Consider the following 21011-nt stretch of genomic DNA (forward strand, 5'->3'; position numbering starts at 1 on the left):
GGCAAGGAAGGTTGGCTAGAAGTCTTGGAAAGCATCCTGTGAGAGGAGATAACAGCTACAAGATATTGTCTTAAACCTCAGAACACTTACTACACCATCACCTTCCAGCCCCTCAATTCTCCAAATGGCACCAAGCAGAAAAATGAGTCCCAAATTGGTGGGGACAGCTGAAAGAGGCTTGGAAAAAGTGTGGAAGGTGACACTTGGAGCCAAGAAGAAAGGAGCATTAAGGACAATCCTGCTGAGTTTAATTTTTAAATGTAGAAGACCATTCTCATTTTCAGTGCAATCAGTAGCCATGATTCAACTCCAACTGAAACAACCATACCCCAAATTTAATTGAAAGCACAGGGGTATGAGCAGAAAAGGAAATAGAATAAGGACTTATTGCAAAACCAAACCTGTGCTCCAGAAATTCAAGAAAAATAGAGACAAAGAGAAGCAGCGAAAGTCAAGCTGATCCCAGGAGGGATTTAAAGAATTCCTCAGTTTTTCAGCTCTGCAAGTAAGAAATGTGAAAAGAAAGAATGAAGTCACTCCATGACTACAGGGCAGATGCCACAGATTATCTTGATATGGTTCTGCTACCAAAATTTATCTCTTCTGTTTTCAACAATGTCAGTGACATCAGCCCTGCAGCACAGTCAGGATAACAAGGATGGCACAGCCAGACATTGACCAGTCTAGTGGACTCAGCTTTCATAGATGAGCTTCAGCAGATGTGAATTAGAGGAGAAGTTAAAGAAATTCAGCTTTTAGAGAAGCTGGGTAAAGCTAAAAAATCTGTAAGTATAATTTGTGAGCTTTGCCTTTGTTTAGATCTCCATTAATGTCCCTGGCACAGAAAGTAGGTATCTGCCAATGACATGTGTAGACAGATGGAAGCTCTTGCATTGCATTCCCAGGTGCCACTGAAGTCCCAAGAACTGCACCAACCCAAGTTAATTTTCTGACATCTCCATTTCTGTTTTTCTATCTCACGGAAAACATTTTTCCTTCAGCTTTCTTCCCTCCCAGATTAACTCATTTTCAAACAGCCCCAGTGTCACAGCCATTTAATATGTGATGGAATCAATTCTTTGTTGTGAGCTGGGTCTCCTCAAATCAGATCCCACATTAAAAATCCTTATCTGTATATAATTAAACTCAGAATCAGTTTGTTATGTGCCTCTTGTCTTCACAGTTGAAAGAAAAAGCCCTTGAAAACCTCAGTGTGATTCAGACCAAACCACACAGCAGTTTCCTGAATTTGCAGACATCTTAAAAGAACATCTCCAAGAGCAGAAATTGCCCTGTTTATTTGAAATTTCAGAGTATTTAATGGCAAGCAAGAGAAAAAACAGAACTTTATGGAAACTCAGAAGTTCATCCAGTCTCATCTCCCAAGCAAATCATCATGTTAAGAGCTGTGCTGCAGCTCGGGTGATGGAAAGGAGGGAAGGTTTGTAAGCAAAAGTAACATCTTAGAGCAAGCAGTTTAATTAAAGAGAAGATATCATACCACATCCAGAACCTTGGGAGCCTTCTCCACCTAACTCAGCTCATGAGAAATGTTTGGAGAGTTGCAGGGACATAGAAGGAAATAATCTCTGCCCTTCTCATAAAGGCACATATCCTCAGCCCATTACAACTGACATAAATATAAATTAAAGCCTTGAGGAGATTTACAGGATTAAGATCTGCAATCTTTTTGCTGTATCAATCCTGAGACATCCAACTGCAACATGAATTCAATGCAAGAGCTTTTCAGCTCAAAGATGCCACAAAATAATATCTGCTCTCAGAAACCTCCCTTAAATCCAGTTAGTAATTATTTCCCATTTCAAATGTGTTTTGTCATGCAGAAAACCATGCCAGGCTCTAGCTACATCCACTTTCATTTCTGCTGTAAGACACAGCTCACAGTCACAGAATGTTTTGGATTGAAAGGGACTTTAGAACTCATCCCATCCACTCCCTGCCATAGGCAGGGACACCTTCCATCACACCAGGCTGCTTCAAGCCCTGTTCAACCTGGCTTTGAACACTTCCAGGGATGGGTGTCCTGATTTCAAATGGAACAGAATTAATTTCTTCTCAGTAGCTGCTACAGTAACATGTTTTGGATTCAGAATAACACTGATAACACACTGATATTTTGTTTTTTGCTAAGTTGTGTCTATCCTAAGTCAAGAACATTCTTTTCGTGTGTGTGTGTGTGTGTGTGTGTGTGTGTGTGTGCGTGTCCTCCAGTGAGAAGGGACACAAAAGAAACTGGCAGGGAGCACAGCCAGGACAGGGACAGCCACAACCTCCCAAGCACAGCCCAGCTGCAGAGCCAGATGGCAGCTTCCCAGGGAGCTGAGGTGCACACACCTGAAGCCAACTTTGCGGGAGTAGTGCAGGCAGTTCTCCCTGACGTGTGTCTGGAAGTAGGCGGAGCGGCACACGGCTCCACACTCCGGGCAGCAGTACGGAGACTTGTGAGCGTGGATCCTCTGGTGGGCACAGTAACTGCACTGGTTGGGCAGCATCATCTGGCACACTTGACATGTCTGATGGAAGAAAGGTTATATTAGTTAGTTATTCTTTGCTTGGGGTTCCCCCCCCCCCCGCCAAATTCACCCTAGAAAACTTCCAGGTTTAAAGGAAGCACAGGCATATTCCTCTAGAAGCAGCATCAACTTCACAAAGCTCTTTAACTAGTCTCCTTTTCCCAACATCTTCCACAGTTAACCATTTCAAATAAAATTTCCATATTTAAATCATATCTTCATTGGTTTATTTCCTTTTTTCCCCATAAAAAAGGAAAGCAAACTCTTTCCTCTTTTAGCTCTGATGATGTTCTGAACGCTCAGCACTTTCATTTCCTGACTTGAGAAGGAGAGCCCTTTTCTCAACAAGCACCAACCTCACACCAAAACATCACAAAAAAGAAGGAAAATTATAGCCTGATTTCAATCCTGACATGCACCTTCCCCATCAAAACCAATGCTGTGTCTCTTGCAAAATTTCTTTGTATCAAACCACAAACTATGTGCTTCCCTTACAAAATCTTCATGATGACTAGAAATAAAGCAAAGTCTCTTTCTCTCCCTGTTTCACCCTTAATAAAATCCATTTTTACACTATACTGACTACCAAAACCTCTGCAGAAGCATAATTTAATTGACATGTGAAGTTTTTATGTGGATGTATCATCCCATTTTCAACAGTTGTCAAACCTCTGCTCCCTTTCACAGGTGTCTCAACTCTGTACTCCTTCAAAGTCCAGCTACTCATCCTCATTACAGGATGCCTGAGGAGGAGAAGAGCTAGAGGAGATCCCAGCCCACTCTGAGTCCTACAGAAACAACAACTGTCTTCCAACATTTATCATCCCATGCAAAATCACTCCTTTAACTTAAGAATGAACAACAGCACACAGCTAATTATGGATTATCAAATCAAGTAATTTAACTAAACAATTTCTGTGGACTTAACTGCTGGCAGCCAGAGTAGAAAGAGGGGACAGAAGCCTCTAAATCTGACAAAAGATAGAATAAAAGTAATGGCCAACTCCCTTTTCTGCATCATTACTTAATGCAGCATCTCTATGCTGCTCCACTACATAACATCCACAAGGGAACTGTCAAAACCCCTGCAGGTAAGAGAAAAAAACCTCACACTAAAATGCAAAGCTATGGCAAACCTGCAAGGTTCATAGGGTGGAAGGAAATAAAAAATTAGTCAAAAGTGAAAACTGCAGAAATTACCAAATAAATGAAAAGCTTCAAACATGATCTGAGATGTCACAACTTATGTTTAGGGGCGAAATGGTTTCTGCAGGAAGGAGAGAAATGAGTGAAAAAACCACATGGCAGGACCCCTATGTACACACCTATATGCAATTAAAGGAAACTCAAGAACATTTCAAACGCTGCAGAAGTCCCCTAATTTCAGCAAAGAAAAACACTGCAAATGGGCCATGGGAATGGGAAAATGAGAAATAGAAAAGCCCCCAGGATCTCCCTGCAAGAAGCTGAGCAGGACCTTTAATTCTCCAATGCACTTTCAAATCCCCAAGTAAGAGCTACAAGAAGTAAGTAATAAGCAGGAAATTTGTAGTGAATGAGAGCAGTAAGTAATAAGTAAGTAAAAGCAGTTTAATTGTAGTTAAGACATTTTTTTCTAACTGGCTTGAGATTTGCAATGGAAAATTTATCTCCCTGGCATTGTTAAAATGGGACTCTTCTTTTTCTGATCTCAACTAGTATGTAAGGCAGAGTCAGCACAACCACAAACTGAAAGTACCTTTGCCCTAGTAATGCAGTGAGAAACACAGTCTCCAGATCCTGCCTTGTCAAAGCCAATTTAGTTTTGATTTTAAGTCAGTTTGAGGCTCACCTCTTCCTCCCTGCATGTCATACCCTCTGCTCCTAAAATCAATCAACACGTGTTGAAAACCTGAATTTTCACCACCCCGAGTGTTCTTGTGCTAGATCTCAAATATGCCAAAACCACTCAGTATTTGATGAGCTCCACACCTGGGCACTGCTGCTTGGGGATGCCAGAGAAGCAGCTCCTGTCACCTCCTGCATCACGTGAAAAGCTCCACAGGGACTAAAACCATCCTAACACAAGGCAGAAAAGTTTGGGGACTGTGAGCAAGAGGCACCAAAATTGTGGTTATCTATTTTATGCCTAGCAGAATGCCTGGGGACGCATGATATGGAAATAAAAAGCAAGGCTCAGTGAGGATAAGGCTAAATTAATTCATTGATCCTGCAGACACCATGGAAGGAGCTAGAAGGATTCCTACACTGACACCACACACCACAGGAGAGACATAAACCAGCCCAAAACTCCAAATTCAGACTGTCTTCTGGAAGGGTCAAGACATTGGGCATTAAATAGACAAAGAAGAGAGATGAGACAAGAATAAGGAAAAACTCTCATCCTTAAGCAGCATTATTTCTGGATTTGGGAAAAGTCAAAGCGGCTTCTCCCTTCCGGCCACATGGAACAATTCAGGCTCTCCAGAGAAGTCAACAACACATGGGTAAAGAAAATCTAAGCTGCAATGGGTCAGGCTACCTGATTTCCCAAACAGCTTTGCAAAATCCTTCACTACAGGACTTTGAGGAAACTAAGGAAAACATAGGAAATGGAGTTTGCCAAGTGGTTAGAAGAAAAGAATAAGCAGTCCTTTAACAGAGCAAGGTCCCCAGGAAGTTCTGCTGGCATTTGGGCTCTTCAAAATAACCTCAAATTATCTGGGAAAGTTAAACAGCAAAGACTGATGATCATAATCCAGTAACTCAGCATGTCACAGATAAGGGCTGATCACGAGGGCTGGCTGCAAAAAGAGCAGGCAGGGCAATAAAATGAACCAAGCAAGGAACATGCTAGAGCTGAGGAAAATTCCAGAAAGAGAAAAAAATCCATAACTGGTATCTTCCTGCTCACACTCAACCTTTTCTCAAGAAACAAGGCTGGAGGTGCTGCCCAGGAGGATTCCAGGAGGTTCTGCTCATCCCTTGAGCACCAGGAGCTGCTGCACTTGTCAGGAGCCAATGTGCAGCTCCTGGGCCCCCACCAAAGCTTAGTCTTGGACACAGAGTGGTTCTTCCTTATGCAACTCTTCTGCTTCGTATGAGAAATTCTAACTTGGTTCCAGATGTCACATTTTTATCTCTCTCCTAGTTTTCCATGACTTTTCAAAGAAGTCTGGCAGCAATTTGAGACATTCATTAGTCAGTTATTTCTAAAACATGTTACCAGGACAGGATTGAGTTGTGTAATGTCTGTGTTTTTCACATACTCCCAGAGCCTACGCTTTAATCAAGAGTTATTTATTACAAATTTTCTTTAATTCTGGTTTGCCTGCCACATTTCATTTGGGCTTTTCTTCCACAAGTCACATTCACACACAGACAAATGTTCAGAAGCTCAGCCATTTTGGAATAGTTGAACTGATTCCCATTTGCACTTATTAGCTTCTTCAAAAGGGAAAAAAATTAAATATTCACTGAGACATAGTGCAGATACATTGAAAAAATATACTACTCAAAAAAAGTTTTTCTGTTAAACCAAAGCCTGCAGCCACAGAGGTGTTTGCAAATCAGGGCATTTATAGTAACACACCATTTTGCCCCAAACAGTGGAAAGGGAACTGGCATGAGCAAAGAAACATTCCAACAGTTTTGGTCTCTTTGCTGTTCCAGATTTAAGTGATGGTGATGAAGTCCACATCTACTTAAGAGCTGCCCCAAGACTACAAGAGTCCACCTTGACATGATCATGGAGCTTCAGTTAAAAATACTTAGGCAACAACCCTATGGCATGGAACCAGGGCTAGAAAAAGATTCACAAGCCAAAAAAAAAAAAAAATTAAAAAAATTACTAAGGACTCAAAGGTATACAGTCATAAGGAAACAGAAATTGTATTTGCAGACTGTTAATGTTTTAAAGAATGCTTGCCCCTAACACATTCAAACTAAAAATCCCCTGCCAGTGGTGCCCTAAAGCCCCAGTTCTTCCCAAATCCAGCCTTTTGCAAGCTATAAGTTTTCTGCTTCAGGCAGAGCTGCAGGAGCAGCCAAGGGACCATAGACAGAGATTGATTAGCAGGATCCCCTTGATTTTTAAAAAAATAGTGACCAATTACTACTTAAAGTTAACCTTTAACTTCTCAGTAGCTCTCCCTCACTGGGATCAATGCCAGCAACCTGTAATCTCAGCAGGGATGGTTTGACTGTAAAGTGTGATGTACTGGCTCTGAGAGGACAGCTGGCACACCTCCATCTCTGCCTCCCTGTGCTCCCACTTCCCTGCATCCTTCCAGGGTGACTGTTTGTGGCCCACACTACAGTCAAGCTCCAGATGCTTGAAAAGCTATTTTTGACTTATTTAAACCATCCAGGTTACAGCATTGCTACACATTTCACCAATTTGAAGAGACACAGCAGGCAGAAAACTGAATCTGCTGTCACTGTGATAACTGTACTCTACTCCTGCCCAGCTTCTCTCTAAATGAACATGCATCATAGCATTAACATGTTCAATTCATGGAGGAAAAATACCCCTTCAACAGAAACTCCAGATGACTCATTTGAAGAAGAAAAACTCAGAACCCTAATGTAGAAATTTTATCCTAATTAACCACATCAAAGCACAAGAGCTATTGTTATTTCTTTACAGTTGCCATTTTGTCAGCCTAAGGAGCCAATGTCACTGAGGGTGCCTGCCTGACTTTCAACCAAAGGACATGATCATGAGACACCCTTTAATCCCAAACTTCTCCCATCCATTCTCTTTTCTACCTTCAGCTCACTCCCACCTCACATCAATTCATCCTCAGCCTCACTGTTGCATCCCACCTCCTCCCACTGACCTTTTGTATTTGTATCCCTGAACCTCACTAAGTCTTCAACACTCCCAAATCCAGTGTCCTCCTCACACCTGCACCAAGACCAACTCCCACACACACATTTCAATCATCCCAATACAGCAGGATGCTTAAGCTTCAGTAAGGCATTCCAATAAAAACTTATCTTTGGAAACAAAGGCTATTAAAAAAATGCAAAATGCATTTTTGCACATGGAAAAATCCCTGGTTAAAGCATCAGTGTAAATCTGGAAACTTGACAGCTTAGAGAAACAAAGTGGAATTGCAATGGAAAAATCCACTAGCATCACTGATCTTGGACAATATTGCATCAAACAGCTTACTCCTGAATTTGTGAAATCTTTAACTCTTTTCTCTTTATGATTTCAGCTGTAATTTCAGTTTCCACACCTTTAATTTGACCCACTGCACCAGGTTTACCTGTAAAGGCCTCTCTGCTCTTTCCTCCAGCCTGCAGGGTTGATTCCTGCCCATCCCTGATGATCATCATTGCAGCCTCTCAGCTCTGCCTTTTTCTTCACACCCTGCACCCCAATTTCTTGTCTTCCTGGCCTGTCCTTCCCAGAGAGCCTGTGTCCCTCCACCACAACACTCCAGTCATGCAACACATCTCATCTCTTTCCTGTGAGGATAACACAACCAGAGTCCTGCACACAGATCATAGAATAGTCTGGGCTGAATGGGACCTTGAAGCTCATCCCATCTCCTGCCATGGGCAGGGACACTTTCTACTAGACCAGGCTGCTCCAAGCCGGCCTTGAACACCTTCAGGGATGCAGCAGCCATGGCTCCTCTGGACTGGAGACTGTGTTTATTGCCTGTGGTGTTTGTGGCAGCATTAGACACCTCAGAGGGTGCCTTCTCCTCACAGCAGAATTGAGTGACAGACCATCACTACTACTGGGGCTCTCACTCCCCTGCCTGCCACCCACACAGCTCTCCAGTCACAACTCCAGGCTGCCTGGGCATCATAGGTGCCCAGCTGGAAGAAGAAAGCAGGAGCAAGACTCTTCCTTTTAGTGCTAGCAGACACCAGCTTCCAGCCCCTCTCCATCCTACCCAGGACAACCCACCTGCCTCCAGCTGTCCCCTGCTCCTCACTCAGCCATGCCCTGGCCTGTAGCTCACAGCCCTGCTCATTATCCTCTTCCCCCCAGTTGTTCTCAGTCCTCCAGGGGCTGCAGGGCCACCAGGGCCAGGCATGGGTGGGGAAGGAGGAGAGGGTGGGATTGTGGCCCCATGGCAACAGATCACAAACTGATTTAAGCAGATCATGGAGCTGCACCCTGGCTTTTCCTCCTCACCAGCCTCTCCTCCCTCATGCTGATGCTCTGGTTTGGCCTTGGGTGCAGGCTCTGCTATCCTGCCACTCTGTCTTCGTTCCCAGCAATCCCTGCCTGGAGCTCCATTTCCCCAACATGCTTTCATCATAACATCTTCCATCCCTTTGCTTCTACAAAATCCACAGGGAAAATTTCCATATAAAACAAAATCCATCCTTGCTAGTACCCAAGGACTGCATTAATCACTCTTGGTTTGGGACATAGAGAAAACAGTGCTTTATGGAGCCAAGGGAATTTTTTGTGATTTTCAACCCTCTTGTTTTCTAAATTAAAACATGAAGTTGAAGGGAGAAAGGAAGAGAAAAACAGGGAAAAAAAGCTGCTGCCTTTCTTTTTTTGCTGCTGGGAAATTATCAGGGCAGCATGTGGTTCTACTAGCTCATGGCAAGTTTTATCCAATAAATTATAAAGTATTGATTTAAGATGGGGAAGGAAGAAGAAAAAGCAGCAATAAAATTGCTTTTAAATTACTCATGTAGGTGGTACATAAACAGGACATGTCACAACTCATTGAAAATTCTTATTGGACTAAAAAAAAAAAAAAAAAAAAAAAAGAGTAAGGAGAACAAAAGGTTTGAGAAAGTTCAGAGGTTCTGAGTTTATGTGGTGTAGTTTATTTGAGTTGTTAGTTACCTTGGTGGATTTTGGGTGGCCAAGTCAAATAAGAAAGGAAAAGAAAAAAGAATTAAGCATCTCTGGTTACCAGTAGATGGGACAATTATGCCCAAGAGTGTCAGGAATTACTTTTAATTCTTGCACATGTTATTGTGCACTAGTCTCTTCTTGCCAAGAAAATAAATAAGCTCTGTCACAAAATCAGTTTGTGTCTTTTGTTCCGTTACTTCTGCTGCAAAGCTCTCCCAGAATTCATTCCTCTGATGATTACAGACTGTTCTCTGATTTTCTATGTAAATCTATTTCAGTCTGTTCTTGCATCATTATTGCCCCTAAATTTTAAAGCTCCTTTCTACAAAGATCACCCCAGATACAGGGTGAGAGTGGATACAGAGGACACTGTAATGAAAAGCACATCCTAAATGCAGGCACCAGGAGCTGCATGGGCTTTGTTCCTCTCCTGTAATTTGAGCCCTGAAGACTGTCTGATGCTGATGAATTGCCTACAGCAATTCCTGTGAGTACAGGAAGTACTTCTTGTGGGCAGATTTAGTTTCTGGTGGAGGAAAAAAGTGCCACTATACTCACCTTAATCCTTGTCTGCCTCAGTGCTGAAGGAGACCCATCCTCATTCACCAGGCCTTTGCCAAGCTAAACTCATAAAGTGGTTTTAATTTCCCTTTAAGAGATCATATTTCCATTTCTGATCATTCTTCCTTCAGTTATTTCAGTCTATCCTGATAAACAAAACAATACACTCCTCTCCAGCTTGGTTATTTCCAGCAGGAGGGACACAGCCCTGACTGGTACTGCAAAAAAGTCTCCTGCACAGTTGTGTCACCTCAGTCATTCAAAGACTCCTCAATGAACAGAAAGGAGATGAGGATAAACCCATTTCTCTACTCCAAAAATAAAGACTAACTTGGCATAAACTACACCTACTTAAACATCCTTCCACCCCTTGCCCCCCAAAAATCTTGCTGTAGAACACACCACTGTATCAGACCAAACAGACCTGATGTTACATGAAACATCTGGTACCACTCTTCAAGATCTGGACAAGTATAATAAAACACAGTTTCTGGTTTGAACAAATCCAACCTACCAGCTATTCAAATTCCCACACTGCTTCCTTCTTGCAGTTCAGTGATAGAAAAGCAGGACACAGGTCCCACTGAGCAACTTGATTCACAAGCTTGAAAAAATTGCAGAATTGGCCTCACTAGTTGCCAAAAAAAGGCAAAGGCACTCAGATCTATCAAGATGATCCATTCAAAACATACATCTAATAAATCCAGTTCTTCATGTTTCTGAAGTGGATGATTCAAACCTGTATCCTCCCTGCAAGACATGGAGATCCCATCCCACCACAGTGGGAGGAACTGCCTTCATCCTACACATATTCTGTACCAAAATAAACCCTGCTGTACTCTGAGCAACTGCAATCATGTACATGTTTTAAAATACAACATTAAGGTCAAGCTCTCAATCATTTTTAAAAGGTCTTTCCTTTAGAAAACCACAGTACCTTCTCAACCACATCATCAATCCTATCTTCCTCCCACTTTATCCAAATTTCCACCTTTCCCTGCTGTCCAGACCACATTTCTATATTTCTTCCTGTAACAGAACCCAGCCATGTCATTCAGATTTTGGCCACACCTAGGAAAGTCATTTACCCATTATCCATCCTATTTATGTGGGATTTACCCACAGCCATGTAGGAATGTAACACCAGGTATTTCCCAAGGCATCATCTGGAAGAAAGAGAAAACCAACAATCCCCTTTCAAGCAGCTCTGGGAAACCTGAAAATGTCAGAGTAATTCACAAAGTCACAGTAAGAAATTCCAATTGAAGTGAAAAGTCTTAAGTATCAACACAGGGTAAGTTTTCTCAAGGAGCAGAGCCAGCTTAGGCTCTTCCCCCTCTCCAATCCAATCATTCCTGTCTCTTATCACAGGGTACTCCATCCTTCAGCTTCTGGGTAACTGAAAACATCATACTAAAAAATAAGTCTCTTTCTTGCTATTTGTTTTCTCCATTGAGAGGAATGTTGGATTTGCCTTATACATTCATCTACCCTTTCCAAGCATCCTCAATTTTTAGGGACAATGTGGTACAAGAATCTGAATAGTCACAGATTAAAAGCTTTTGGGAATAATAAAAGGGGACCTGCCCTGCTACTTCTTGAAGCTCCTTAGAAGGCATAGATCAAGCCATGTCTTCATGTGGAAAGCATCAGTACTTCTAGTTTCTCAGTGAGACATGGCAGAGAGTTTGTGCCTGAATTCTGAGACTGAATAAGAAATTTTAAAATACAAACAATTTCCAAATACAAAAAATTTCAAAATTATCAGAGTGCAGTTTTTTTGCCATCTTTAAGAAATCAGACCCCATGCCACTATTTCTAAACCAGCATTTCAGAGACAGTCATCAGGTATGAAGGAAAAAATACACAGCTTCTCTTCAAAATGCACAAAATTATGATAAAACTCTAGATAATAATTCTCTTGAGATATAGGGATGTGGTTCAAAGCCAAGTTTGCCCACAGCAATTGATACTTCTGCATCCTGACAGACTGTCCCACCACTGCAGCGTGCTGTGGATCAAGATGTACCAGTATGTAAACCAACACCTCCTGCCCTGTGGACACTGTGGTTTTGAACACTACCAGGGCACTAATATGCTCACTACAGGTGTTACATCAATGCCTTCCTCAGCAATGCAATTTCAGAGAATCACACAATCCCAGGTCTGAGCTGCAAGGGACCTTGAAGACCATCTTGTTGCACCCCTTGCCATGGGCAGGGACACCTTCCACTAGACCAGGTTGCTCCAAGCCCCATCCAACCTCACCCTGGACACTTATGGTGATGGGGCAGCCACAGCTTCTCTAGACAAGTCATGCCAGGGCCTCACTCCATCAGGAAAGAATTTCCCTACATTCAATTTCTACCACTGCACCAAAAAACAAGTGTCCTGGCACAACTCTGCAGATGGAAACTATAGTTTTTGACTACCTCTATCATGTAAGAGAGCGTTTGCAAAATCAGTAACTTGATCTTCTCCTGCTTATACCAATTATTTCTCTTTTTTTCTGACCAAAACAGAAAGAACAATGCAAGGAATTGTATTAATGCAGAGTCAGGGTATCATCTCAGAAAGGGGTGGCCATGTTCTCCTATTCCAGGAGTTTATGGCACACATTCCAACAGCTTCACCTACAACCTTCTTACACCATGGTTAACAGCATTACATTTATTAATACCTTATATGCAAAACCTTCAGCTTCTCATGCCTTGATACTGCTGGGAGCTACACTGTGTTATCCACGTGGGACATCATCCACACCTTTTCCCTTGGACAGCTCAGAGAATCAGGGACCCCTGTGAGAACACTGAATTTCACCCATCCTTTTACCTCTCAGCCCAGTGACACCACACACCTGGGCTCTGGTAAAAGGCAGTGGGATGGTTTCCATCAGCTACTGCTAAATCCAGACACAATTACAGGCATGGGGCACAAATACTTATTTCCTTTAGAAATATAACTTTATTGAAACAGATGATCTGGGAACAGCATGGAGCACCACTGGGCAGCCTGGAGGACAGCAGATACAGTGGAAAATGACTCCCAGAGCAGTGCATGCATCCGGTGGAGTGTAAAGGGAGGAACTGGTTTCAGAAGCTCAAAAGTAGCCTCTTTCTCCAGTGCTTCTCTTCAGAAAAATACCACAAAAATAATATCACATTTAGCAGAATTACTTGAAGTGAGAGGTGTAAATTCTATTCTTGGTTAAGTTACAGAATAAATTATTTGATTAAAAGCTAAAAATACTATCACACATTCTTCTCCTCTTTAAGGAGCTCTTGAATTGATAATCCTACAACAGAAATAGGAAGTACATTTTTAATGCCACTGATTAACATTTTAGCTCACTTTGGAGCACTCACTGCATCCCTTCTCCTGGAAGTTATAATGCCAGACTGCTGACATTTCCTAAAAAATAGCTGAATTATATTTAGCTAAAAATTATAGTTGAAATTATAGTCGAAAAATAAGTTAGGGTGTTGACAGAGCACAGTGCTCACTTGCCTGCCTCAGGCAAGAAACCTGATTATGTGGCCACAGTGCCATTTTTTACAATATCAAAATCACTCAGCCATAATCTATTTTTTTTTTTTTGTTGGCTGATGAATTTAAGATTACAAAGCATCTAAATTGGATCACAGCAACCTCAATACTCCTGCAAGCCATTCAAGCAGCACAGGGAGGCTCTGGGGAGTGCAGCAGTGTTCTGTCACTGTGTCAACACTGTCAGAACAGTGGTTCTGACAGCCACAGCAGAGATGTGGTCATCCTCCCAAATCATGGCATGGAGCCCTGGTTTTTGCAGCCCTTGCATTGGGAACCAGCTGTGCTGGAAAACTTTCACCTCATCCAAAGAGATAAGAAGAAAGGAGTCCTCCTCTAACACCTAAACAAGACTGACTGTGTCTTCCAAAATAAAAGCCATAAACAAAGTGTATGGTCCTGGTATACAACAATAAACATCTTCTCTTCATCAGGAGAAACCTAAGTTGGAGTTTAATTTAAGGGGATTCCAACCAGGTCCATAAAGGTGATGGAGACCTGAGCAGGGCAGCACAGGAGGAAGGCAGGAAGCCACCAACACAGCTCTTGAACCCTGCTATGCAATCGTGGCACCCACTCACCTTGTTACCATCCAAAGGACAAAAGTAGCCAGAACCAGCCTCCCACCCCACACACCACAGCAGGCCTGTTCAATACAACAGTAACAGGGAGGGTTCTGGCACCTGTTCCAGGAAAGGCAACATTACACTGCGCTAGATCTCTTCCAGCCACGCTTACAGCACAAAAACCTGTTTCAGGTAATGCTCTGCTGATCCTTCACTACAGCTTTTTTGCACACCTCATCCAAGTGATCTTTCATCTCCATCACCTTTCTTTGATACTCAAAGATCTCCATAGTCTCCTTACTATGCTCTTTTTACTGGCAAAGGGTAAAAGGAAGGCAAGCAAACAACACTAAGCATCTCTCCACATGCACACATCTGGGCTCATGTGCATTCCAAATCCTCCCCATAGGCACTTTTTCAGGCAAAACGACCACAATACCTACATTTCCCCTTGAGGACAATTTCTTTAAACTTGGAGAGATTTAACTAATAACATTAAAATGATGACTTACCAGTCTCTCATTATCTTCTGAGGTTCTCTGGTAATGAGCTGCTAAAGAAGTGTAATCCTGCTCCTGCTTGTTACACTCCAAACACTTAAGTCCATGACGGATTAGCCTCTGTGGGTCTGTGTAGAGAGGCAAGGCTGGCTGAGTGTTCACAGAAATCCCTACCCCGCCTCCTGAAGCAGCACTGGACTTAGGTAGAGGAGAGGACGAGAGCAAAGTCTGAGGAGCTGGAGAGGCTGAAGAGCTTGTAGAAGGTAGAAACATTTGGTCTATGGAAATTGGTTTCATAAGCAGCTGAGAACACTGCATGATAAATCCCTTGCTCTTATGATCCCGTGCATGTTTAAGCAAGCTACACTTATTAAAAAAAAGTAGCATAGTTGAACACTGAGTGCACATGACTTCAATGTGAACACTTCGCCTACTATAGTGTTGAGTCAGGCTTTTCTCTAAGGCAAATGAGTCCCCACATTCCAGGCAACAATACCCAGAAGCAGGTAAATTAATACTAGTGTCAGGAGGGGGGCTAAGGTTTGGAGTATATATTGGCACTGGATTGGCACTGTGCAGCACTTTATGGAATGCCTCCATGACAATGGGAGCAGCTTTCTTGACTTGGTGCACCAGCGGCACTGACATCTGTGTCACCTGAGGCTGGTTTCGCCTCTGTGCTGATGTCTTCACCGTAACAGAAGCAGCAACACTGTGGGGGACCAAGTTGAGATTTGCCAAGTGCACAGCTTTGGGAAGAAGGCTGGAGGTGCTCGTGTTGGATGGCTGCATCACGGTACCCTGCTGCTGCCTCTTGACCCCCACTTTAATGGCACCACTGCCACAGTTTGGCAGTGGAGACAAGGACACAGTACATGTGCTGTTTGCAATATCCATTTTCATACTGTCTGAGTAAGGGCTCATCACATTTGACAGCTGGATAGCCACAGCAGCCCTGTTTTTGGTCGAATTCCTGCCAGCCTCACTTTCTGTAACTGCACTGGTGTCAGGAGATGGGAAAGACTTGATAAGCTCTTCAGCAGAAGAGGTTTCTGCAGGTGACTCTTCTGAAGATTTGCCCAACTCATCATTTTCTGGCAAAATTCTAGTTACAGTCCTTTTAATTTCACCGGAAGATGTCTTGATAGTCTTTATTCTGACTTTGGGAATAGCTGGCGGGGAGCCAGCTGCCATGGAAGGAGAGCCTTTCCCACTGCTGTCGCTGCACACGCTTCGAGGGCTCTCGGGCTGCTTGCTAGCCTTCCTCACCACCTCCAAGGGGCTTCGGGGACTCTTTGGCGACTTGGGCATTTTTGGACTTCCCTTTGTCCCATCTTTAAAAGGACCAGGTTCCTTGGTAAAATTTGGCTGATCGCTTTTTGGAATGCACACAACCTTTTTGGCCTGAAGAGCTACTAATGCTGCCACACAGGATGACAGCTTGGAATGAGTTGGCTTTAGCCTCTGCCGAGGTGGTATTGACGAAGACATGTTCAGCTCGGGCACAGACCCCTTGCTGTCTCCTAAATTATTGTGAGGGACATCTCCAAACACCAAGCCTTCTCCAAGAAAGCTGTTGGTAGCTAACAAGTCCTTGCTTGACTCTGCAAACCTCTCCACTGCTCTGTCTTGCTCTTTTCTGCTCATTTCCAGCCTGTTCTGTGGCTGGCAATGGATTTCCATCTTCTGTTCCTTTTTACAGTATTGATCAAACATGCTTAGTTCGGGCTCTGGCACCTTCCTAAGATGATCTAGGACTGAAGCCCCTGTTGGTACATATACTGAAGGCGGTGGAAAATAGGGAGTTTGGGCATGTTTGGGTTTATCCCCAATACTGTTCTCTTTGAATGTATCCTCTGGTTCAGGACTGGAAATGGGGCTAAACTGACTAAATGTTGGCAAAGGCTCTGACTTGGACTCGTCCAGTTTATCAGAGTAACCTCTCGAGCTGTCACCATTAATAAAAGTTGACTCAAACTTGCCATAATTATGGACTAAAGCATGAGCCTCTGCTGGCAGATCAGAACCACGAAACCCATTGTGTAACAGACCAGTTCCAAGGTGATTCCCCTCCTTTTCTGCCTCAAAGGACTCCTGGCGACTTGTGTTCTTCACTATCACACTCACAACAGGTGCATCAGAGGGAGGCAGAGAGTGGGATAAGGACACATTCTCATCGATGCACATTCCTGATGACTTCAGGTGATTCTCACTCTCCTCCCCAGCTGATGGAATGGTCTCCTTAGCATCGAGACTAGTTGGATCAGGGATGTCAAAAGCAGCCAAGAGGTCATCAAAGTCAGGGGTTTTCATGTCCCCCATGATGAACGCTACAATTAAAAGCACAAAAAATACTTTGTCAAGTACATTTCCCCCATGGACCAACCTAGTAAGACTCATATGCATCCTGTGACAAAAAGCACAGCTGCCCAAAGTCCAGGATGTGGGAAGAGCTGCTCCTCAGAGGTGCTTCAAGCAGCATGGTGAGAGACAGCAAGCATCCCCCTTATCCCAGGATCCCCAAGAACAAAGCTGGTACAAGCACAACCTTTGAAATGACACCCAGCTCATGCAGGGGACATCTTCTCAACCTGCCAGGTGCACCACTAATCCAAAGCCAGCCATCATCACGAGCCTCAACAGAAGGTTCTGAAGTACATTAGCAGAGGGGTTCTTTTGTTTGGCTGGGGTTTTTGTAGAGCTAATAGGAGAAATCACTGCTGATTTCTCAACAGACTGTCACATATGAAGAACTCAGTCCTTTCTCAAGGAAGAAAGGCAGGGGCAAAGAGGTGCCCCAAGAGACACAGACCTGACAAGTGAGATGACTCCCTACCCCGAGCAACTCAAGTAATAGAAGTCTTCAGTAAATATTCCAATACAACAGTTCCAAGAAGGCTTATTTGAAACAGGGGCAATCCTTAATTAGGATGTGAAGCAAAAACTGTCCAAAGATAGAATAAAGAACTATATCCAAATTGTAAGAAGAAATTGTGTTCCCAGCCAGCTCTTTCTTTCTAAGCCTTTCAGAAAGGAAGTGGGGACTTGGAACACTCAACACAGCAACCTACCACAGGAATAATCAAGCACTGATGAGATGCATGAAAACTGACAGCACAGAATTGCTAGAACATTTGTGTTCACTACCGTCAGGGATACTGAATTTACACTGTTAAACCAAAATATTTTCAAGCTGGTACAATTCAGAGACTTCACAAACATTTAATGAGTCATTCTTTTAATATATTTTACTTAAACTCCAAATTTATGTGAACTAGTGCATGCTGCAGGTGGGGGAGGGGGAAAAAACCAAAATGTGTCAACAGAACTAGTAGGGCACCACTTCCTGCTTGGCAAGGAACATCCACAGGCAAGGTAAGTCCTGCCACACTTGACCTGGGCTGCAACAATGCTGCTAAAGCCAGCAGCAAGCAAGGGAGACTGAGGGGGTGGCAGGATTCCAGGACAACAGGGAAGAACTGGGAGGAGAGGTGCAGGCAGAGAGGAGGACATGGGCCAAGGCAGAGGGAGAGAGAGAAGCCATCTGATGCCTTCTCAAAAAGGGCCTGATTTAAGGCTGTTGTCATTATTCAGTTTAGAAGTTTGTCAAGCATCACATTTAAACTAAACAAAGCTCAACCCTTCTGGCTGCTGAACTGGGGAACAACTCCTGGGCCAGGAGAAATCACTTCAGAATGGAGCACAGGGACACAGTGGTCTTTGAGCTTGAGCTCAGCAGTTCCTCCAGACAAGTCCCAGAGGTGCTGCTTCAGTTAATCTACTGCAAAACATTCTGCAGAGATTTACTTGGCTTAAAGGTGGTTTGCTGGGGCTGAACTTAAACTCATTCTTAAATTAAACCACAAATATGAAGGTCCATAGAAGGCTATGCAATAATTTACAACCACGTCCCTCAAGGAACCACAGCTGGGCATAAAATCCCTGGAAGCCCAAATTATCCACACACTCCACATCCAGCACTTGATAAGCACCTTGGAAATAACACAGGTGACAATAGTTGACAAAGGCATGGACATGAAACTTTCCATTAGTTTGGGTAGGAAAACTTGTACCAGCTGGGAGAGAGCTAGGCACCAAACAGCTCCCAAAATTTCTGGCACATAAATCCTTCCAAAGGAAGACATTTCATTCCATGATCTGGCATGATCTAGTACAGAACACCTCTGCATCTGTGTTTTAAAATGCAAGACAAAATAAATCCCACGTATCTGTAGCATCTCCAAATGTCCTTTTCTTGGATGAAACCTTACTTTTTCAGAAGCATGTGTGTTCACCTTTGACTCTTATAAAACACCATTTTACGATCTTTGCAATCATGAGGGCACAAGTCTCTATCCAAATATTTCTCCACAAAACTGCATCTTAAACTTGTCCTACACAAAGCTACACTTTCTCAGAATAAACTAAGTTTTGACCCAGATTCTGGACAATAAGTATCTTATGGAAAGAACTGGTTTTTAAATAATGTAAATTTAAACTGAATTAACAATGTTTACCTCTGATCAAAGATAACAGAAAATGGATATTCAAAAAATTATGTAAACTAGTTTGTGAGGAAAGCTTAAAAAAAAAAAAAAAGAAAGACCTTTATCCTTAATCCATTATTCTTGTGCAAAGGACTGGAAATCCAAGCTTGGAATCCAATGAAAGCATGAGGAGGTTGAGATTGGCAAAGCAGTAGAAGAGGTGAATAACATGAGCAAAGAAGAAGGACTTATGGAATAAAGAGTATATTTCAGTGGGCAAATTCAGCCTCACTATAGCACATTTCTCCAGGAATCAGGAAACCTAAAAGGCTCCAAGCCATCCAAAAAAGCCCTGGGGAAGGATGTGAAATCCCAGGGCCATCTGCTACGGATGAGCTTCAAAGTCAAGGAGAGGCACCACAGGACCCACATCCTGCACTCACTCCATACAAACCTTTTGCTAGCAGTGTTATTCCCAGGGACTTTGGGAAACTGGAAGTAGATGTTCTGCGGCTTTCAAACTAAGGAGGAGGTTTGAGATTGCCACTTAATAGTGAAGCATGAAACCCCAGATATACCAGGAAATTAATCATAGGATGGCTTGGGTTGGAAGGGACCTTGATAACCATCTAATTCTAATTCCCTGCTGTAGGGAATTATTTATCATGTACACTGCCATTACCAAATATTGGTAATTCTGCAAAACAACAGAGTACAAGGGAAAACATCTGCCAAGGGCTGGTGTCTCTGGGAGGGGATGCAGAGACAGCATGACACTGGAATCCCATGGGAAGGCAGGGACAGCGGGAGGCGCGGGGAAGGCTCGGGATGGGGAAGCAGCGGCTGTCAGGGCTGGGGGAAGGCACGGGGCAGCCGCAGCGGGCCCAGGGCCACAGCGGAGGGCGGCTCAGGGGCAGCGGGAGCCGGGGCTGCAACACCCGCCAAAGTTTGATGAGCCCGGGGCGGCTCAGCGCGACCGAGGCCGCGCGGCTGGGGACCGGCCCGGCCCGGGGCACTCCTACACACACCGAGGCACACACCCACGCGCGCACCACGACACGGCACCCTCACCCCACGCGTCCCCACCCGAGACAAAGGCCGGCCCGGCCGCCCCCCGCGCTGACAGCCCGGCCCGGCCCGGCCCCGCCGCACGTGGGCCGCCCGCCCAACTTTGTTTGTCCCGGTGCCGCCGGGCCGGGCCGCCGCGGGCACCGCAGCCCGTCCGGGGCAGAGACTGAAGAGCGGGGAGCGGCGGCGGCGGCCTGCGGGCCGGAAGAGCCGGTGCGAGCAGGCAGCGCTCGGCGCGCCGGCGGCGGGGCCGCCCGCCCTGCCCGCGGGGCGGCAGCACCGCCCGGCCGCGGCGCCGGCGGGAGGGAGGGAGGGAGCGCGGGAGGGCGGAGGGCAGCGGGAGGGGCGGGCCGGCCGTGCGGGCCCGGGCGGGCGGGCAGGACTCACCCACGCAGGCAGCTCCTCCGGGCCCACCGGGCCCGCGCGGCCTCACCCCGCACCGGGCACCAACGGCCGCAACATGGCGGCGGCGGCGGCGGGTGGGGCCGGGGGCGGGGCCGGGGGCGGGGCGGGCACGGCGGAACCGCCTCCCTTCCCTTCCCTTCCCTTCCCTTCCCTTCCCTTCCCTTCCCTTCCCTTCCCTTCCCTTCCCTTCCCTTCCCTTCCCTTCCCTTCCCTTCCCTTCCCTTCCCTTCCCTTCCCTTCCCTTCCCTTCCCTTCCCTTCCCTTCCCTTCCCTTCCCCGCCACAGACACTCGCTCCGTCTCCGCTTGGCCCCAGCTCCAGCTCCAGCTCCAGCCCCGGCCCGGCCCCGCTGCCCCGTCAGCCGCCGGGGCCCCGCGCTCCCGCTGTTCTGAGGTTTCCTCACCGAAATCCGCCCCGCGAACGGCTCTCGCTTCAGTCCCCGCTCCGTGCCTTCATTCAGCTCCTTCCTCGCTGCGTCCCACACCCACCCTGATGCGGTTTATTCACTATGACACCCATGGA

General features: G+C 45.0%; 1 protein-coding gene across 2 annotated transcripts in view; it reads right to left on the reverse strand.

Moving 5' to 3' along the window:
* ZNF592 (zinc finger protein 592) overlaps window positions 1-20576 on the reverse strand; it is a 34201-nt gene extending 13625 nt beyond the window's left edge. For both annotated transcript variants that reach the window (XM_079317915.1, XM_079317916.1), the window contains exons 1-3: window positions 20473-20576; window positions 14543-16860; window positions 2356-2534 (exon numbers count right to left, since the gene is read on the reverse strand). In XM_079317915.1, coding sequence (XP_079174041.1) covers window positions 2356-2534; window positions 14543-16852 — 2489 coding nt within the window. In that variant the 5' untranslated portion in view covers window positions 16853-16860; window positions 20473-20576. The remainder of the gene's footprint in view (window positions 1-2355; window positions 2535-14542; window positions 16861-20472) is intronic.
* Between the last annotated feature and the right edge of the window lie 435 nt (window positions 20577-21011).

The sequence above is a fragment of the Erithacus rubecula genome (genome assembly GCF_903797595.1).
Source record: "Erithacus rubecula genome assembly, chromosome: 14".
Lineage (NCBI taxonomy): Eukaryota > Metazoa > Chordata > Aves > Passeriformes > Muscicapidae > Erithacus > Erithacus rubecula.